The sequence below is a fragment of the Epinephelus moara genome, chromosome 5 (assembly GCF_006386435.1).
Source record: "Epinephelus moara isolate mb chromosome 5, YSFRI_EMoa_1.0, whole genome shotgun sequence".
Lineage (NCBI taxonomy): Eukaryota > Metazoa > Chordata > Actinopteri > Perciformes > Serranidae > Epinephelus > Epinephelus moara.
In genome coordinates, this window is record NC_065510.1 from 38,764,570 (window position 1) to 38,784,434 (window position 19,865).

At 41.1% G+C, this 19,865-nt stretch overlaps 1 protein-coding gene across 2 annotated transcripts; it reads right to left on the bottom strand.

The window, feature by feature from the left end:
- Positions 1-2,758: 2,758 nt before the first annotated feature.
- On the bottom strand, positions 2,759-19,326 carry ldlrb (low density lipoprotein receptor b). 2 transcript variants are annotated; one of them, XM_050044124.1, is made up of 18 exons: positions 19,041-19,326; positions 12,691-12,816; positions 11,888-12,010; positions 10,977-11,354; positions 10,535-10,657; positions 9,141-9,263; positions 8,730-8,852; positions 8,458-8,586; positions 8,170-8,341; positions 7,351-7,578; positions 7,121-7,239; positions 6,855-6,994; positions 6,429-6,570; positions 6,178-6,330; positions 5,860-6,090; positions 5,426-5,500; positions 5,159-5,319; positions 2,759-5,034 (listed from the first exon to the last, which is right to left on the bottom strand). In XM_050044124.1, the coding sequence occupies exons 1-18, from the start codon at positions 19,120-19,122 to the stop codon at positions 4,996-4,998; spliced, it is 2,667 nt and encodes an 888-aa protein (XP_049900081.1). In that variant the 5' UTR covers positions 19,123-19,326; the 3' UTR covers positions 2,759-4,995. The 2 variants fall into 2 exon arrangements, with proteins under 2 accessions (XP_049900081.1, XP_049900080.1); XM_050044123.1 differs by having other exon boundaries at positions 5,860-6,093; positions 19,041-19,325.
- Positions 19,327-19,865: the final 539 nt, after the last annotated feature.

Here is a 19,865-nt window from a genome sequence, read left to right on the forward strand (position 1 = left end):
GCAGTGGTTCAGCGTGTCCCTAAACAGGGCCTGTCCCTGACGTCAAACCAAGCCCACTCTCCTTTTCTCACTCTCCTTTTCTCATTCAGTTATTTATTTTATAGGCCTATCTCTAAACCATTGTCATTCAAAACCAATTAAAGGTGAGATACGTCATGAGTAAAACGGTTTCCTTGGAGTCATCTCAGCTGCTAGGTTACAACTATTCTGTAAGCTCTAGTCTACAGACACACTGCTAAAGAATTATGAAGGGAATTCCATCCACATTGTGTGCCAGTATTTACAGTGAATCAATGAAGATTAAAAAACTATTTGAGATTACCACTATTTGTGACATTGTTTGTGTAATGGTAAGTGTCCAGCCTGCTGAGGTGAACCTGTCACGTACTGTATGGCTCAGGGTGTATGGCTGAACTGAACTGGATGTTCTTCTCTTAATTGGAGCCTGGGGAACTAAAAATAGTCTTGTTTATATTGTCAGTGAATGTACTGAGTTATTAATACAATAACAAGCAACCATGCAGCTGTATAACAATATATACATCTTTGGAAAATCTCACACAAGTTGAATTTCTAAATAATTCAGAGTTGATGCTGCTTTCATTGATCGGAGCCTGCATGTCCCAGAGGAAGTTGTGACCTTTCAGAAGGTTAATGTTTTGACATAGAGCTGATTAGATGCATCCTCAGTCACTTGGTCCAAGTACTGATGTTTATGACAAAAGAAATTTCATGAAAATTGGTTCAATAATTGAAGGACTTGTGTGTAAGATTAAGTGGCACCTTGCAGTGAGTTTGGAGCTTGCAACCAACAACATAGCGACCTTGGTGGAAGAGAATCTGCTCTGTACGTAGATATAAATGGCTCATTGCAAGGTAACTTAGTCTCAGGTGATTATACACTGATGACAACACAGTTATAGTATATTCCATTTCTGCCAATAGATGCCCCTAAATCCTACACACTGGACCTTGGATCACTGGAGTTGATTTTGTAGAGAAGTTTGCGTCTTTTATTACTGTATTCATTTACTAGCATATTTTGATTGTTCCAATATGGAAGATGTGCAGACGGATGTCAAATCATATCTGAAAGACAAAACTTTCCTTCATGCTTGAGGTATGGACTGACAGTCCTGATAACTTACCATCGTCAGCACACTGATCAGTTTGCATCTCCTCCAGTCTGGCAGTAAGTACGATATTTGGACGTGACGTAAGACTTTATATAGCACCCTCCCTCTCAGCTATTCAAATGCTAGCATGCCTTAACTGGTCGTCATTAAGACGTATTCTCTGTGACGGCACATTATAATTACCTAATATGTCTTCACTCAAAAGATTATACAAACAAGTTTGCTCAAATATCCATAAGGACAATTCTATCCTCCCAAAATATTGGTACCATACGTACATATGACAAGCGACACCCTTGACTCTATTTAGTTTGGGTTATCAGAGCAGCACTTTGAGAAAAAAAAAATGGACAAGGACCATTGTCTTAAGGTGAAACATTTGCCACACCTTGACCTAAAGGCATTAAAATCCTGTTCCTCTGTTTGGTCTCTGGGTCACGCATGCGCTCACCCAAGCATCTTGTTCCATAATTTATATCTGTTTTTTTTTAAATGTTATTATCATTACTCGTAACAACTCTTTGTTATTGGCTTCACCTTCCCTTTCTCTTTCTGATATATCACTTCCCAGTTGCTGTTGATGCTACACCACTACTCCCTCAGTGACAAGCCCCACCGCACTCTAACGCACTGTGGTGGACAGATTACTTCTGGGACTGTCATTCTACAGAGAGGAACCATTATTAAGCATGAATTATGGAGGAGGTTTATTACATTAGTATGCTTGCTGGTTGTTTGATTTTATGGGTGTGTCTTGCCATCTCAGAACAGCGCCCTTGTATCTCTCTTTCTTACATGACTTTCATTGAATTGTACATTAGAGTTTAATTTCTCCCTCTCCATTGGGAAAACATGATGAAATGTTAGGAGGAGATTCCAGTCAGGGGTTATAAAAACAGAGATTTAAAGGGAAAGGGGTCATGGCATCTTTTCTAAACCAAAAGCCATGTCAGTTTTTATCATTTAAAACATGACATGACAAGAATGAAACCAAGTCATGTCTTAGTAGAAAAGTCTTTCCCCTTTCGTCTGCAAAAATAGCGTAGTTACTCTGGGTACTTCCCAATGAAGTACCCATAGTGTGACACATTCATTTGCTTCTGTAACTGAGCCAAATAACTGTCTCCATGCCTAGTGATGAACGAACAAGTGTGGATGCGACTAAAGTCAATGCCTCTCTGTTTAAACAAAACCAACAGATGTAACCTGCAGATGATTCAGACAAGAGAAAACACATCTGTTTATGTTGTCGCAGGCTCAGGAACATCAAATTCCCACTCAGGTGATAACAAATTTGCTCTTTAGACAAAGGCAGTCTGACGGTGATAAGTTCAAGCACTCCACTCACGTTTGTATTGTGTTGAAGAAGGGGAGCGATGGCAACGTTTCCAGGCAACATAGAGATAAACAGGTTTCATGGACATCCATTGTACCAGGAATAATTAGCTTTGTTAGTGGAGAGCTCTCTAAGACATTCAGTACTGAGATCAGTCTGTATCTCCTCCTCTTAATCTAATCATCAGGCTCAGAACAGATGAGAGAGCTCTTTCTGCCACATGTCCCAGTTTAGTACAGTCTTGTTGTCAGTAGTTAAACCGACCCTCGTTAAAGAAAAAGACAGGTTTTAAAATAATTTCTTTTATTTAAAAAAAGACCAACACAACCAAAAACAACAAAGTATGCGCATTAACAAGCAGGCTGTTGTGCATCAATCCTTGTCCATTCATACATTTTGCTGTGACAGAGAACGTCGTGCTTTGACACCACAGTATATGCCTTCATCTCACACTGACAACAAAAAGTCAAAGTAACAGGAAAGCTGAAGCAAAATAAATTATGTCATGTATCACTGAAAAACAAACAGAGAGAGCTTCTCTAGCATTTCTCCGTAACACACAGCACTACCCTGCAGTAGTGACTCATATAGGATGTCGCACACACTAAACTGAGCAGGTGACCAAAGTTTTGATTGAACATAACTTAAATAACAGCTGTACAATGTAATGGTTAGACTGGCTGAGCTGGAACAAAAACAATACACCGTGGTAGGTGCTGCGATAGTTTTACTGTATTTACAGCCTGACAACAAAAATCAAAAACCTTCTCTCATATATTTCCATAAATAAATAAAAGAATCTCTTACATATTTACAACATCTCTTGATTAAAATTTACAAATGTAAAAAGGCAACACCAGAGAGAACTGAAGAGAGTTTTACAAAGTATGTACAGAAAGTATTTACAGTATTATGATGAGTAATCGCATACAATCACTTTTTAATGAACTATCTTCATTTAAAAAAGGACATTTTCTTCATTTTGGTTGACTTCAGAAAACTCAGCAGCTTTTCCATTTACAATGTAAACCATCTGTGCTTCCCCACACTCAGTAACCTTGTTTGAAAATGGGTCACAATGGGAAATAAAATAACATAAGAGTATTGATTTAAAGGGAACCATGATGGCTGACAGCAGAGACAAATGTCAAAGATATGGGAACCAACAAAGTGTGCAACTTAAGAGGAGAGAAGGCCGCAGTGGAATTATGAAGGCCATCACTACCCGGGGATAAAACACTATAGCATTAACTATCACAGAAACTGCTGTGGAAAGTAGTGGGGTCAGTAAGGCATTTAGGCCCTTGTCTACACATATACAGACATTTTTCAAAACAAATATTTTCCCTCAGTTTTAAAAAAGTAATTCTGTCCACACAACCTTCATCTTACAAAATATCTCTGTCCACACAAAAATGCAAAAGCGCAAATGCTCTATCATTGTCTTCAACATGAGTGGTCTCCCTTCATCAAAAACGTTGTAAAGTGCACAGGCTAACATTACCTTCTTCAAAACACCCACTTGGATGTCATTACTGTTGATTTATTTTTGATATAAGGACGAAGGAGCTCATTCAAAACATACAAGTGATGCTCTGCAAAACTTTTCCTTTCATTCCTCATCAACAACAATGCCACTCTTAAAAGTGTCCCACCATCTGCCAACTTTAAATGCGGATGCAGGTGGAGCAATAACATTGGGCGCAGCAGAAGCTTCAATTTGTCTGTGAAGTGGTGCAGCAGTACTTGTTCTACAGTTTATGTGTAAAGTAATCATTAGACCAAGCAGTGCTAACAAAACATTAGCAAACTGGTAATCCATCATTGTTGTTGTTTCTAGTGTATGCACTTTACACAAATTAAGAATGGCATGAGTGTACTGAGGAGATGACGTCATCATTTCCCAAATGCTCCATTTTACAAATATATATATACACAGTACCTGTATAGATAAACCTTCATCTCAGTTTGTGTGTGGACGAGAAGTCAGTTAACAAAAATATCTGTATATGTACAGACAGGGCTTTATACACATCAATCAATGTCACTAAATTGTGGATGGAAGGCACACAAGTGTTAAGACAGCATAGGTCAGGCTTTTTTGACTTGTGTTTTGTGTATTTAATCAACATACTGAGGCAATCTGTTGGTGGCGAAGTAAGACATTTTTCAGACAGCTTCAAAGAGTCAAAGCTCTGGGATTAAGAACATTATCGTCTGAACCACGGATTATTCCTTCATTTTGAAACCATTTTGTGGTCTGAATAAATGGCATCCTGTAGTTCTGCTATACTTGATTTTCAAAGATCTTTTTCTTTCTTTTTTTTTTTTCAGTACTTTAGTCAGACTTGGACGGCACAGTGCTGAGGTCAGAAACATAAGCCACAGAATGAGCTCACTGAGGGGGAAGGGACGGGAAGGGGCTGTTGAGCAGCAGCAGCAGAAAAAAGGCCTTTGTTGCTTGATGTTTGCATCAGAAAAAAAATCACTTTAAATAAAGCTCGTGTCTTCTTCATCTTTGGGTCATGCAACATCCATGTCCTCCATGCTCAACATTTGCCTCTGTAAAACAAAAAACAAACAAAAACATTAAATAAGCAAAGATGTAAAACTACATACTAACAGTCCATATTTAGAGACTGTATTTTATCAACAATAAAGTGTTCTGGTATCAAGGAGACGATACCTGAGGATAAACGTAGCCGTCAGAGCTGTTCCTGCAGATGTGTAGTTCATCCTCGGTGGTTTTCTGGTACACTGGATTGTCAAAGTGGATGGTGTTGGTGTTCTTCAGACGCCAGTGTCTCCATAGCAACACAGCTCCAAAGACCACTAGGGCCATGATCACTGCAGAGCAAAAGAGCATTTCAGCGTCACTAGGTGAGACCAGAGAACAGGCTGTGTGGTTGAATATTCACCAGAAAGCCATAAAAGGCTGAAATGTGGAACTTACGTATTGGCAGCACGATGTAGAGAGCAACAGGGTGGGATGAAGGAGCTTCTGCGGGCAAGGCTGCCAATCTGTTACCTGAAAAAACAGACAAAACGTTATTTTCTTTATGTAATTCAATAAAATAAGGTGAGAACTCTTGTCTGTATGGCAAATTCTCGATGAAGCTATTGCCAGAAGATGGTAAGCTTAGCTTATCACACAGTGGAGGCTACAGGAAATCACTGCGCCCAGCCAAGAACATGTCCCACACAAACCCCTCCAAACCACAACTCATTAAACAAATGAGATATTACATAGTAATCCATGAGCTTTAGTTGTGCTAATAAGATGAGAGTTTTCCCCTGTTTCCAGTCCTTATGCTAAGCTAACTGGTTGTTGGCTAATATTTACTGTACAGATATCAAACAGTAATTATCCAGAACCCCTTCCTGTACCTTGAGCACTAGCAGCAGGCTGCTGCGTGGGCTGGCTAGACGAGGTAGTTGTGGGTTTTTTGGTCACTATGGTGGTAGTTGTGGTTGTAGTTGTAGTTGTAGTTGTAGTAGGAGTAGGAGTAGGAGTAGGAGTAGTAGGGACAGGCTGCCTTGGTTTTGCAGGCGGCTTGGTGGGAGCTTTGGGCGGGAGTGGTGTGCCAGTTTCTTCTTTGGGAGGAGGGGCAACTGTGGCTGCTGGGAAATAAATATAAGAATTACCACCATAACTCAATGTTAATTTTCAGTTTATTCATAGTGCCATGTGCAGGTGACACCTACCTGTCACACATTTCCTCATATCAGGTCCCATGGCCATGTGGTCAGGACAGGCGCAGGTGTATTTGGGTGAGTGTTCGTTGATCAGAGGGGCAGGGAGGCACAGAAACTCGCATCCTCCATTCAAATTGTTGCTCTCTCTGCACCAGTTTGTACCTACAAGAGAGAAAGGTGGGTATCAGAAGCATTAGAAATCAGTACATGCACGTAAAAGTTTGTTACGATAGCCGTCAGAATGAGTGAGGTTTGTGTACCAATTGGCTGCTTGAGGTTGTGGTACAGTATGATGTCCTCTGGCTGGACCAGGTCAGATGCCAGCTGAGTGATGTCATTCCCTGTCAGGCGACTGGCACTGAAAACAGCACTGTTGGTCAAGTCTGTCCAAAACACTTTCTCCTGTAAAAAGAGAAATGCAACTTGAGTAATACAGTTTCACAATACTTCATTTAATATTCATTTGTTCAAGTTTCCTCAGAAACAAATGGATTAATTATTCATTTTGAATCGGCATCACTGATCTAAATTTATAGGTAATAAAGTGTGCACCCAGCTCTGGCTTCTTACTTCTAAACCATTTCAGCTTAATAATGCTCACCATGCATGAACTGGATTGCTGACTGGCTGCTTTGAAATTAAACACCTCTCATATCCACCTGGGATACATTAACGTCGTCACTAACCTCAAAGACGGTCAGAGAGAGGGGGTGGGCAAGCTTCTGCTCGCTGAAAACGACACTGTGTCTTGTCCCTCCGTTGACATCAATGCTGGAGAGAGTGTGCATCTTGGAGTCCACCCAGTACAGACGCTGGTTGACCATGTCTGTCCAGAGAAAGCAGGAAACACAACGAGGCATGTTATAGATATCAGACTGGTAGATATAAATGTGTGCTAATAATACAGATTGAATTGGTTTCCATTTAGTGCATCCTTTGTCATTCTGCTTACCCAGGGTGATGCCATTGGGCCACATGATGTTATCTGTTACCAAGGCAACACGATCTGCTCCATTTAACCCGCTCTTCTCTATCTTGGCCTCCTCACCCCAGTCTGTCCAGTACATAAAGCTGAAGAGGACACAGCAAAGCTAAAGCTCCAGTTGATCCCAAACTTAAATGTATTTCAGCAATTTCACAAGTCTGTCTCATATCTGCAACCTGTCTGAAACTTCCACTTACTTATTTACAGGGTCGACTGTGATGGCTCTTGGCTTCTGCAGGTTCTCTGTGATCACGGTCTTCCTCTTGCTGCCGTCTGTTGTTGCCACAGAGATTGTCTTCAAAATGCTGTCAGTCCAGTAGATGTTGCCATGGATCCAATCCACCGCAATGCCCTCTGGGGCCTCGATGCCACTGCCAATTACCACAGTGTGGTAAGAGGAGTTACCAGCCATGTCTATGTGGGAGCTGTAGGGAGACAGATGAGGGAGGACAAATTCACTTTAGAGACAGATATTGCATTCAAATCAAATATAGAGTTATAGAAACAGGCTTCGTTGTGCAGCAAAAGAAACAGATCAGTGAAGTTTCAGGGGCGAACTCACAAATAATGGATTGCGGCTACTGATAGCACCATGAATTGCACATCATGTGCAACTGCTATCTGCCCTGTCTCAAGGTCTGTTGCACAAAAGTTATCGCGCTGGTGACATTACACTACACACACCCGTGATGCCTCTTTTGCGTCTGACTTCAGGCAAGTGATTTAAACAGAGAGAAACCATATTTGGTCAGTGCGCTTCAGCTACCACCAAATCTCTTAAGATGCTAATAATCTAACTGTAACTGCGTGTGGCTGTTGGCGCTGATCTTTATGAATTGGACTGTTGTATGCATAACACCTAATTTAAATATGTGCAAATAGCACAGAAGCACTGAGACACTATTTGCTTGGCAGCGCAGTAAGGGGTGCTTTGAGAATTACACTATTCTTTTTGTCTTATTTGTACAGATGTCGCAAAAGCTACGCAATCCTTTGATGAACTGAGTCTTTCTAACCTGTAAATTTTCTTCAGCGACAGGTCAGACCAGAAGAGCATCTTGTTCGGCATGTCCATGTCCAGAGCCACCACATTCTTTAGCTGGGGGATCAGACGAACGTAATCGCTGCGGTCCGCCGCCATCTTCCTCACCTCGTGTCTATTGGTGAAGATGAGGGTGGGCACTGTGCCTGGAGGACACAGACGAGAGAGTAAGGAAACATTTTTCAGATAGCTCCACAAATCTCAACTGTCAGATGAGACAGCTGCTCTTGAGAGTAAGTTCCGGCTTTCTACCAAACATTACCTAATTCAGCCCTGCATGTCTTGCTCACGGGGTCGATCTCATAGCCCTCCTTGCAATCACACTTGTAGCTGCCGGGCAGGTTGATGCAGATCTGACTGCAAGTGTCTGGCTCAGCACATTCATCGATGTCTGCAGGTGGAGGAACAGAGGGTCAAGGGGGATATTGAAAGACAGCAGATGGCAAATAAATCAAGTTTCTAATACTGTTTTCTTAAAAAAATATGTCCACAATCCAAATCTTGTAAAAGCCTCATCAGACTCAGTCCTCTCACCTTCACAGGTTTTCTTGTCCATCTTCAGCCTGTATCCAGCTGGGCAGGAACAGTTGTAGCCAATCTTCATGTTGTTGCAGAAATGGGAGCATCCACCATTTCTGGTCAAACACTCATTGTTCTCTGTGGAGACACAGACACACAGAGCTTTTAAACAGTATTCATGATAACCATTTTCCTAATGGTAGCTCGAAATGACGATTAACTCACTTATTCAAACCACAAACTATCTAGGCCGCTCGGCAGCTTGGCCAGCTTGTTCCTATCATATTTTCCAGGCCGTGATGTGGTTTCAATTTTTCTTTTTCTACAAGCAGCAATGGAGCCTGAGAGCATACTGAGAATTTGATACATTTCCTGGTCTGATGATTTTTGACTGTTGGGTGAAGGGTAAAATAAGCCTTCACTTACCACACTCATTGCCAGGTTCATCGGACCGGTCTATGCAATCTCTCCGTGTGTCGCACACTTTGTCCATGCTGATACACTCCCCGCTGCCACACTGGAACATAGTGGGACCCTCGCATACATTTTCTGTGGAGAAGAACAGTATGAATGTAAGTGTGATGTAATGGTATGAGACTGTTTTGCAAAGATATTACGACATTTCTGTGGGTTTTAAGGAAGAAAATATAAGCATCTGTTTACAGCAGAGGTTGGACCAAGTCAGTGTTTTGCAGGTCATAAATAAGTCTTAAGTCTTTGCACTCAAGTCCTAAGTCAGATTTCCCCCCTGGGTGATCAATAAAGTATATCTTAAATCCAAGTTGTAAACCTTGATTTTCGAGTCCCAAACAAGTCATAATTTGCTTTTATCCAAATATAATGCCATTTTAACAACAGAGAAACATTAGCTAAGTTCTAGCTCACTATGTTAATATTTGCCTTGACTTACCATTCTTTGTGCAAATTTAAATGTCAAACAAAGTTGGAAGCTGTTGTGCTTTTATCTGTAAATTTCAACCCATGTGTTTTGTATACTGGGTGGCATGGTGGTGCAGTGGGTAGGATTGCTGCCTCACAGCAAGAGGTTTCCTGATTTGAACCTGCCAGCTAGTTGAAGCCTTTCTGTGTGGAGTTTACATATTGTCCTTGTGTCAGCGAGGGTTTTCTCGGGTTCTCCTGCTTCCTCCACCAGTCCGAAGACATGCAGGTTAGGTTAATTCATGACTTTTAATTACCCATAGGTATGAATGTGAACCTGAATGGCTGTCTGCCTCTATGTGTCAGCTCTGTGACAGTCTGGCGACCTGTCCAGGGTGGATCCCACTTCTTGCCCAACGTCAGCTGGGATAGGCTCCAGCCCACCCACACTTAACAGGATAAGCAGTTATGGATAATGAGTGAAGAAATACATGAATGTTTTGCATACTGCAATTTGTTTTTTTGTTGACCACCGCATAGTTTTTGTTGGCCAGCAAAATTATCTTTGGTGTCATTTCAGCACTCAGTAATGTTCTTTATGGTTCTCTCCTTCTACTTGATTGGATTCTGTAGAGTTGGTTCAAACTAAGAAGATCATTTGGAGAATTAAGTGTCGACTCGCTGGACTCGTTGATTCAGGAGATAAAAGGAGATTAATTAATTTTTTTTTTTAAATAACATACTTTTAAATCTTTGGTCTTGGGGGAAGGTATCAAATATTTTCAACTCAAAAGGCTCAAGTCCAGATGAATTCAGGAGTCATTGTTGTTAAAGTCCAAGTCAAGCTGTAGGTCTTCTTTGATTTTGTAATGTCTCAAATCATTAAATTTGTGACTTGAGTCTGCCTGGTATACAGTTGAGTGCATTGGTGAAATAGTCACCTTTTTGGCAGTCGGCTTCATCACTCTGGTCCCTGCAGTCAGGTACTTTGTCACATTGGCGGCTGCCATGGATACAGGCACCATCATTACACCGGAACTCATCTGGGCGACAAGTAGTGCGAGCTTAAAAAAGAAAAAAAGAAAAAGAGACAGTGAAATGAGACAGAGAGAAATGGCAGAAAAATCAGATAGAATGAGGAAAAAATCCTCACTGACATTATTTGTTGTGAGTCTTATGTTAACACTTATGATACTGAGCAGGTTTCCAACAGGATATTATGTATTCTCAAGCATGAATGGGCTACATCTGTTGGGCACAGTTTTGCTATTAAAGTAAAAACTAAATATGAGCCAAAGAAGCGTTTTCAGAAGTTTGCTGAAGAGAAGATGGATGGAATGGAAAAGCTAGGGAATTAATAAGATTTACAGAAAGCCAACTCACTGCAGTTGACCTCGTCCGATCCATCCCGGCAGTCACTGGCTCCGTCACACCTCCAGCCACTGTGGACACAGTCCCCATTTGCACACTGGAAGTAGTGGACACCACAGAGTGCCGGCGTCTTCTTGGGTTCCTGTCCCACACAGTTCTGTGGCCACTCATCTGACCCGTCGGCGCAGTCCTCGTCTCCATCACAGCGCCACATGGCCAGCACACACACTGAGTTGTTGCACTGGAAAGAACGAGAGCTGCAGCTGGGTTTGGGGCAGGAAGCCTCATCTGAGCCGTCTGAACAGTCGTTGTCCCTGTCGCAAACGAAGGACTTGGAAATACATTGGCCGTTGCCACAGCGAAACTCACTGGCGCTGCATTGTTTGGCCACTGTGGTGCAACAGGAGAGGGAGAAGAGAGGAATTAATATGGTGTTAAGGCTAGATATGATTTAGATGTGAAATTCACACCAAAAACATCAAAACAATCAAAACAGTAGAGTTATTTATTGTTATAATAACATAATGTTTGGGGCCATCATCTGATTCCACTCTTAAAAGTGCAATTTTTGAATTACTTACTTTTATCTCCTAACTATATTGGTAATGATTTATTTTAGTACACTGTTGTATTTATATGTGGTATATCATTATCCTCATTGTATGGTAAATGCACATAATGTATATGGTTTTCTATTTTTTAAAATTACTTATCTACACCATGCATCTATCATTGTACTTAGTTTTGCTGCTGTGACACTTCTGACTTCTGTTTCGCTGTGTGGGATCAATAAAGTGTATCTTAACTTATTTTAAACTAAATGAATTCAAATTGGACACCATACTCCTGCAGACAAAATCAGGAAGTCACTTGTTTAAGTATGTTTTGAAAAGTGTGAAATAACTAGGCTATATAAAACTTACTGCAGTTTTCTTCATCCGCTCCGTTGTCACATTCAGCCCTGCCGTCACAGTGCCAGCCTCCTGGTATACACTGGTTCCTGGGAGGGCCGCAATTGAACTGTGTCGGCAGACAGGTTTTGGTTGCTGAGGACAGAAACAGAAAGTATGACTGATGATCACATGTATCGACACAGAGTCAAGACCTACGAAACAGTCAGAGTACGTTAAAGAACTGAACAATAAACTATTGTTGTTCAGTGGCTTCACTGTTGTAAATGATGTTTATGGTTTGATGTGATGAGCAGGTCAAGATAATGCTTTCTGTCATATTTTGTATTAATATAATTTTGATTAATATTTATGGTCATGCCATGTAGAGCTCCAATAATTAGTTGATAAATCTATTAGTAAATTAACAGAAAATTAAAATTTAACAAAAAATAATTATTCTTATCATTGCTTTCTTCATTTTTAGGCAAATATTCCCAACATTTGCTGGTTCCAGCTGCTCAAATGTACAGATTTGATTCTTTTCTTTGTCATTTCAGATAGCAAATTTAAAATCTCTGGTTTTTGAATTTTTGGTCAGATAAAACAAGCAAACAGAAGGCATCATGGTGGGCTCTGTGAAAAAAGTCATAGGCATTGTCACAACTTTAAAAAAAAAAAAATACTATTACTTTTATAGACAAAATAATTGATTAAGAAAGTAAATGGCAGATAAATGGATAATAAAGACAATCCCTAGTTGCAGTCCTAGTACGTGTACTTAATTTTGTCTTTATTCTTCAGGCAGATCAAAGTCATATCAGTGATTAAATTACCGCAGGTTGCAGGCAGTTCATCAGTTCCATCACCACAGTCGTCACTTCCATCACAAATCCACTTGCGGGTGATGCACCTCCCATTTCCGCATGTAAACTGAGTGGAGCTGCATGTGTAGACTGCATCTGTGAATGATAAAAGCACTCGTGAGCACCTTGTAGTAACGTGAGCTTCAGTTAACACACATAAATATAACTGGTGTCACTGTGAGGTTAATATTTAACTGAAAATTACACACAGGACAAATGATTACTATTGAAGGCCACTGGTGCTCAGATAACTGAGTGTGAAAACCACACCTTTACTCTTGTCAAACTAAGAGGAGATTACCAAATTAAGATAACAACACCGTGTGGTTCCCAGACTCGTGTTAGAACAAGATGTGAAGTAATAATTTGGATGCTGGATGTGACGTGTTTAGACAGAGGAGGCCCTTTCTTGGCAGAAAAACAAAATTAGTAGTCCTATCTGTCATTGTTCTCTCATGATGCACACACTGGGAGTCATACCCACAAATCAGTTAAACCTCTCTTCATTTCACTTTACTTTTGGACATTAAAGTCCATATTTTACAAAAAGATAACAGAAGAATAAACAATAAATTAAAAAGAAAAGGTCATAAATAAGAGGAAGAGTCAGACGGAAAAATATTTATTGGATGTACAAAAGTGTGTTTCATTGATGTTGCAACTTTGGTGGCAATCTCCACTCATTGCTCATCTACATCTTTGGTCCACCTACAGGTGAACTCTGAGGTGTAGCAATCATTAAGTTACGAAAACCAAGTTTAACCCAACCACACGCCTCTGTTTCTCATTGTTTTGACACATTTCAGGTATGGAACATTTCAGGACTTTTTGTCACACAAGTGGCAAGAGCCTCACTTCTCCGCTTGAGCTTTGAAAGTTTGAAGCGGTTTCGACCTTAAATTGACCCCAGTTTATTTTGGGCTCAGAGGTCTTGCCCCGAGGTGATCACACCTCAGCAAAGTCGCCAGTCAAAGCAAAGAGGGCATCAACATCAAGGTATGTGTGAACCCAACAACGGCCTTTCACATTCAAGTGTGTTTCATCCTCCATCACCTCTGCATCACCAGTCTCTCCTGAGACCTGGAGGCTGAGGACATGACAGACTATCCCTTTAAGACAATGGCATAGGAGGAGCCTAATAATCACACCACCAGTAGCTGATTGGTCCCAGAGTGACATTCCTTATAACAGCATCACTACGGTGACCCACAGACCTAGGCCGAGACTCTAAGCACAAGAAAGTCTGTCAACTTGAGTGTGTGAACGAGTGATGACAGTTAAAGAAAGACAGACTGTACAGGTCTGATGGATTACGATAGAGTGGTAATTCAGGAAACTGTCAAACGTGGTGAGGATGCTTTCTCAATACTGGGCTTGCCACAAAGAGTCACCTCCTTCCTGCGTTGAAAATATAAAACAAGAAGTGAGACGTTGACTGATTCTCATCTTTTGTTTTTCTTGGGAACATGAGAGGGGGCTATTATGCTTTTCCTTATTTTCTGTCATGAATATAAAACATTACAACGTCAGATGTTTATATTAAACATCATTAAAATAATGACGCAAATATGTGCAAAAGTAATCCCTGTGAGCAAAAAAAATCAGGCTTCAGACTGTTCTGAATATTCCACCTTTTTTTCTCCTTTCAAAATGAGTTGATGTCAGCTTGTGATGGATTTTTTTTATGGTCATCTGCTCCAGGCACGCTACTGCCAATGTTTACATTACATAGCCTACACTGCTACATGTAGCCACTTACTAACATCAGGGAAACATGTAAACTTGGTTGCCAATGTTGTTAACTTCTCCCTGATTTCAGATAACATTCCTGCTGGAACGTTTAGTTGTGAAGATTTTGGTATATGAACTTTTATTGGTGAATTTTCATGGCGGAAAGTGCCGTTTTCCCCCGATACAGTCATTCCTCAGCGGTGGATGCAGATGGTGCGGAGATGCCGGGAGCACAAATGTGGAAGATCTGGAAACACTAACCAATCAGAGCAGAATGGTCTTTTTCAGGAGGGGGACTTAAAGCGATAGGCGCTAAAATGGAGCATCTCAGACAGAGGGTGAATACAAATGTTCAAGCACAGAAAATAAAGTGTTTTTGAACATTAAAGCATGTTAACACATTCTACCCAAAATACAAGTATGAACCTAAAAATGAGCCTAATAGGTCCCATTTAAAGTTGATTCAAGGTTTCACTAATTAAGGGAAAAACTTTGGCTGATGCTGAGGGGCACTTCCCGTGTACCCCACATGCTCACATTTTCAGGGAAACCACGTATACGCACAATCGCTCACACATGGTGGGGCGGCCAGGCATGCAGCCTGCGGGGATTCCAGGCAAAGAGTTTCCAAAGCATACTTCAGCCTTTACTCAAAACATGCGTTGGCATACAGTATGTATAACGAAATAAAACGAGTCTTGCTCACTTTCCTTTTCTGAGAATCGTTCATTCATTCCAGTTGCAGAAGAAAAAGCAAAACTGGGTCAGACTCTGACCTCCAAACTCCTGACCTCGTCTCTGAGGGTGGAGACTGTTAACTGTACAAGCCGTTTTTTTTTTCAATTTTCCACCACTAATCTTCCCTGCCGCTTCCACATATGGGTCATGAGCCTCCTAAGAATACAGTTCAGCAAGAGGAGGTTTCCTTTAATTCTTTACAGGAAGTCTTTTCTGTGGTGAAAACCTCAGGTTTAGTTTGACTAAATAAGAAGATATTAGTTATTTACTGTTTTGTCACATTAATCTTTCGACTTAAGTATTTTTAAATCACTATCTTTTTAAAGATCTACTTCAAATGTTACTTAAATGTGATGTTGAGCATATTTTTGGTCCTTGTAGCTACAGTGAAAATGAAATTGGGTCACCTACGCCACAATCGTATTTCCTCTCACACTGTTGGGCACAGTTGAGAAAGTCAAAATCTACTGCATGCATGCTACTGCTGACATTTACACCTGCAGACAGAGAGCTGAACACAAAACCACAAATTCAAGTCAGCAGACCTGTTTGAAAAGTATAACAAGCAGAGAGTGCATTAATTGCTCCTGCAGAAAAAACGAATCATCTACCTGCTATTTATACCCACAGTGTGAACCTGACAACCAGCAAACCGCCCAGCCATAACACCGCCATGTAAGGCCATTCGAGTGCCGCCACAAACACACACCAGACTGCTGCAGTTCACTCCGAAATGTATGAAAAGCCATGCTTGTCTGACAGCAGGAACTGGCCGAATGAATGGCAGATACTCACAAGAGGTTAAACAAGCGGCCGTCACAATGCTGCACGACAACAATCCCTCTTTGTAACCACATGTGACTTTGTCTACTAACAATGCATTCCTGTCTTTTTATGGCACATGCATGCAGTGCGCACACACACCAAGAACCTTCATAAAGAGGTGTGTTTATTGACACAAACATACAGTCAGCAGTTAATAAATAACCAGGATACATGTGCATTATGAGGAGCAACTTCTGCTTTGGATCTGAGTACATACTGGTTCAGTAATCTACTGTTGCTACACAATATTGAGACAAACAGTAATGTGGCCAAATTAAATTTGATCCCAGATGCCAAAAACACAATCATCTTAGTTAAAGACTCTGGGCAGAGACGGTGCAAGACTTCAACTTTCAGACTTGATAATGAGGTTGCTATCTGCATCAAACTGCTGCACATTTCCTCTGCAGCATGTCAGTATCTCACCCCTGCACACTTCAGTGAATGGGCAACGCCAGCCTTCTAATTGTACAGCGTGCTACAGAGGTATTTCTAAATTATTGATAGATGAAAGTCTTTGTAGGTCACCACAGTCTAAAAGTTTAGTCTTCCATGCTTCTTTAGTACAGAGCATGGCCTCATTTCAGGAGTACCGTAAACACAAAATGAGTACATTAATCAAACCTGAGCCCGACCTTTAAACAAAGAGAAAGAAAGTGCATGTGAATATTTCCCTCACACACACAGACACAGACACACACTACTAGATCTGATGACTGGAAGTGAGTGCCATGAACTGGAAAAAAACTTCAGTTTTAATCTAAAAAGCTCTTGGAGTTGAGTTGAGATTATCAAGGGATTACAGGCTGGCAGAATGGGGCTGAAGCCAGGTTCATTCTCAGCACATTTTTGGCCTTAAAGGGCATTCAGTTCACTCCTTCACCAGTCGACATAGTTGTATAACAATAAATGGCATATTGTAATAAGTCATTTGTTGCTAAAATTGAACGGTGATGATGTGGGGCTAAAATTAAGCACAGTTTGAGTATTCAATTAGTCATTCAAGTGTCTGTCAATGAGGTATTAATAGTTGATATGTATGACTCACCACTTCTTACAGGGGAAGCACTCCAGTTTTCAAAATTCATACATGTTATTCCTATGGTCAAAAACACTCCAAAAATATGAGTAAACATGAACATCTCTCTCCTAAATGCAAAAACTAGAGTGCTAAAACTCAACTTTGTCATGTCATAGGGTATGAAGCCTGGAGCTGCTCCACAGACATTGAATTGTAAAAGATGTTCTAGTCTCAGGGGATTGTATCTTCATACAAAGGTTTGTATGATAACGTACGAAAATGCAAACACAACAGTTTGTATGATATTCTATGAATTAATGCCCCACGGATGACATTATGTCCTTGACGTTAAGTCACATAATTAATGTAAAGTTACAGAGGCTAGGTTCACACAAGTGAAGTTACTGTGGTCAGGATTAGGAAAGAGACATAATGATGACATAGTGACAAAATTTAAAATGACTCAAAGTTCATTAAAAGTTAATGCTTGTGTCTCCTGGGGAAAGTCTGTATTTTGTAACCCATCCACCGCCCCAACCTGCCTCCTAAATGAACCGCTCGGGACCACTTCCTTCTTTACTACCGTCAGTGTATTGGTCACCTGATTGCAGCCTTCTGAAATACTGGCATTATGCACAAATTACTGGTTCAAGATATGCATGAAATTTGGTGAACTGCTGTGCGTGGGAACAGCCTGACCCAGGGCAATGTTCTGTCTATATGGGTACATTCTCTGGCTCAGAGCTGAAAACACTACAATAGAATAAAGCTCACTTCGGTATAAAAAAAGACTTACTTCTCTAGTTTCTGGCTTTAAGAGAGAGTAGCTCATGTCCACAAATATTTATTGAACTTTCCTAGACCTTGGAGACAACATGAAATTTAGGTGGTGCTTTCCTTTAATGTTGGTCATATCTTAAAGCCGTCAGTATAGGCAAATGTATCACAGTGTGCATCTTCAAAAGCGTCTTTTTTCCTTTCCTTTTTTCCCCTTTTCCCTTAAATTAACACTTTGTATTTTCTCTCTCTAACAGTGTTGTACACTTAATTCTGCTGGTTTCTTATGGTCCTCTACGTGTCATTCAAAAAGTGCTATATAAATAAAGTTTGCTTGCTTTACCTGCTTGCAACCCTACTTTTTCTATTATATTGTGTGTGCTTGAGGGTAGAATGTCTGTGTCTTATGAGCAACACTCAAAATATTTACTCAGTCTAAGTAAAACCTCCAGAAGCTATTTCCTCTGGTATGATGTGATACTGAATGTGTGGTATTACTGTCCAGGGGATAAGTTAAACAGAGGAGGGGGTGAACACACACACACACACACACACACACACACACACACACACACACACACACACACACACACACTCCTATTATGTTTAGATAAGCTTGTGCAGCCAAAAGAAAAATACAGATTTTCCAGCATCTCATTTCCTCCAGCTCCTGCAGAGAGGATGGTGTTGCCACACCCTTTCGAGTTGACAGCCGCCTATTTCTGTTTGTTCCGCCCACCCGAAACTTGACACGGGCCGGCAACACGGCTGAACGTGATTGGCTGTTCGGTTGCATTCGACAGCGGAGTGGACCAATCAGAGTGCGTTGCGCTTATTCCATTCATTTCTACCCAATATAGAAACCACAGCGTGTCGTTATCACAGATAATATTTTGTTATACACGTCCTCGTTGTCGTTTTCACAGTTATTAAATTCACAGGAGAGTTAAATGACACTCAGAATGAGCCAAATGTTTCTCAACACAAAGTAATTCCCCTCATCCACCAGTCACATTCACCACAGGAGCTCGAGGAAACATTTAGCCTACATTTGTGATATATGAACAACAAAAATGATGCGAAAGAATACTGCCAGACATAAATATTAAATCGTGGACTATGAACGATATTTCTATGTTTCGCCACAATCAGCCACACCAATGTTTACACACCGGAGCATCCCTCTGTGTGGCATGAAAGGTACTTTCCAGGAAATCACATTTCTTACCTGCTTGGGGCAAAAAATGAATCAGCATCAGCAGACACCAACATGTTGACAGCCCGTTGAATCTCCTCCACATCCCAAACATGTCCTCTCCTCCTTACTTCTTCTTAGTTGACAGCAACGGAAGGGTCAGTCAGCTATGATGAGCGCAGGTTATGGAGGAGTGGTGGGTGAGTTCACAGCAAGACCCGTGCGTAAAAAGGCTCTGGATCACACAGAGAGTGCAGACAGCAGAGTCACGCAGCGGCTGTGCGTAAAAGACGAGTGCCAGCAAAATATTATGGGGTCCGAGTCACATCTGATGAGTTTCTATGAAGCCGACAGGAGGGCGGTGCTACAGCAGTGGTGTGATGTTTAAAAGTGGACGTGAGCATCGTCGGGGGGAGGAGCCACAATCTTGCTGTCTCACTGTGTGTGTGTGTGTGTGTGTGTGTGTGTGTGTGTGTGTGTGTGTGTGTGTGTGTGTGTCGTCCTTCCATCACCCCTCCATTCATTACCCAGACCAGTGTTTCCTGTGTGTGCCAGTGTGTGTGTGCTTATGTGAAGGGAGAATGAATGACGGGAAGTGGAGCAACGAATTAACAATGACATTAACAATCAAATCTTTCTGACAATTCTCTATAAAAACAAGCAACTTCTACATTGACGTCACGTGCAGAAACAACAGTCACACCCTACAGTCACTGTAATGATTTCACATTGGAAAAGGGAGAAGAGAGAAACCATGTGTTTATATGAAACCACATGAGAGCATGTGCTCACACATGGGGAGCCCTACGTTGCAGCAAGGGCTTGTGGGTAAACAAAAAGGGTGATGCATACTGTAGC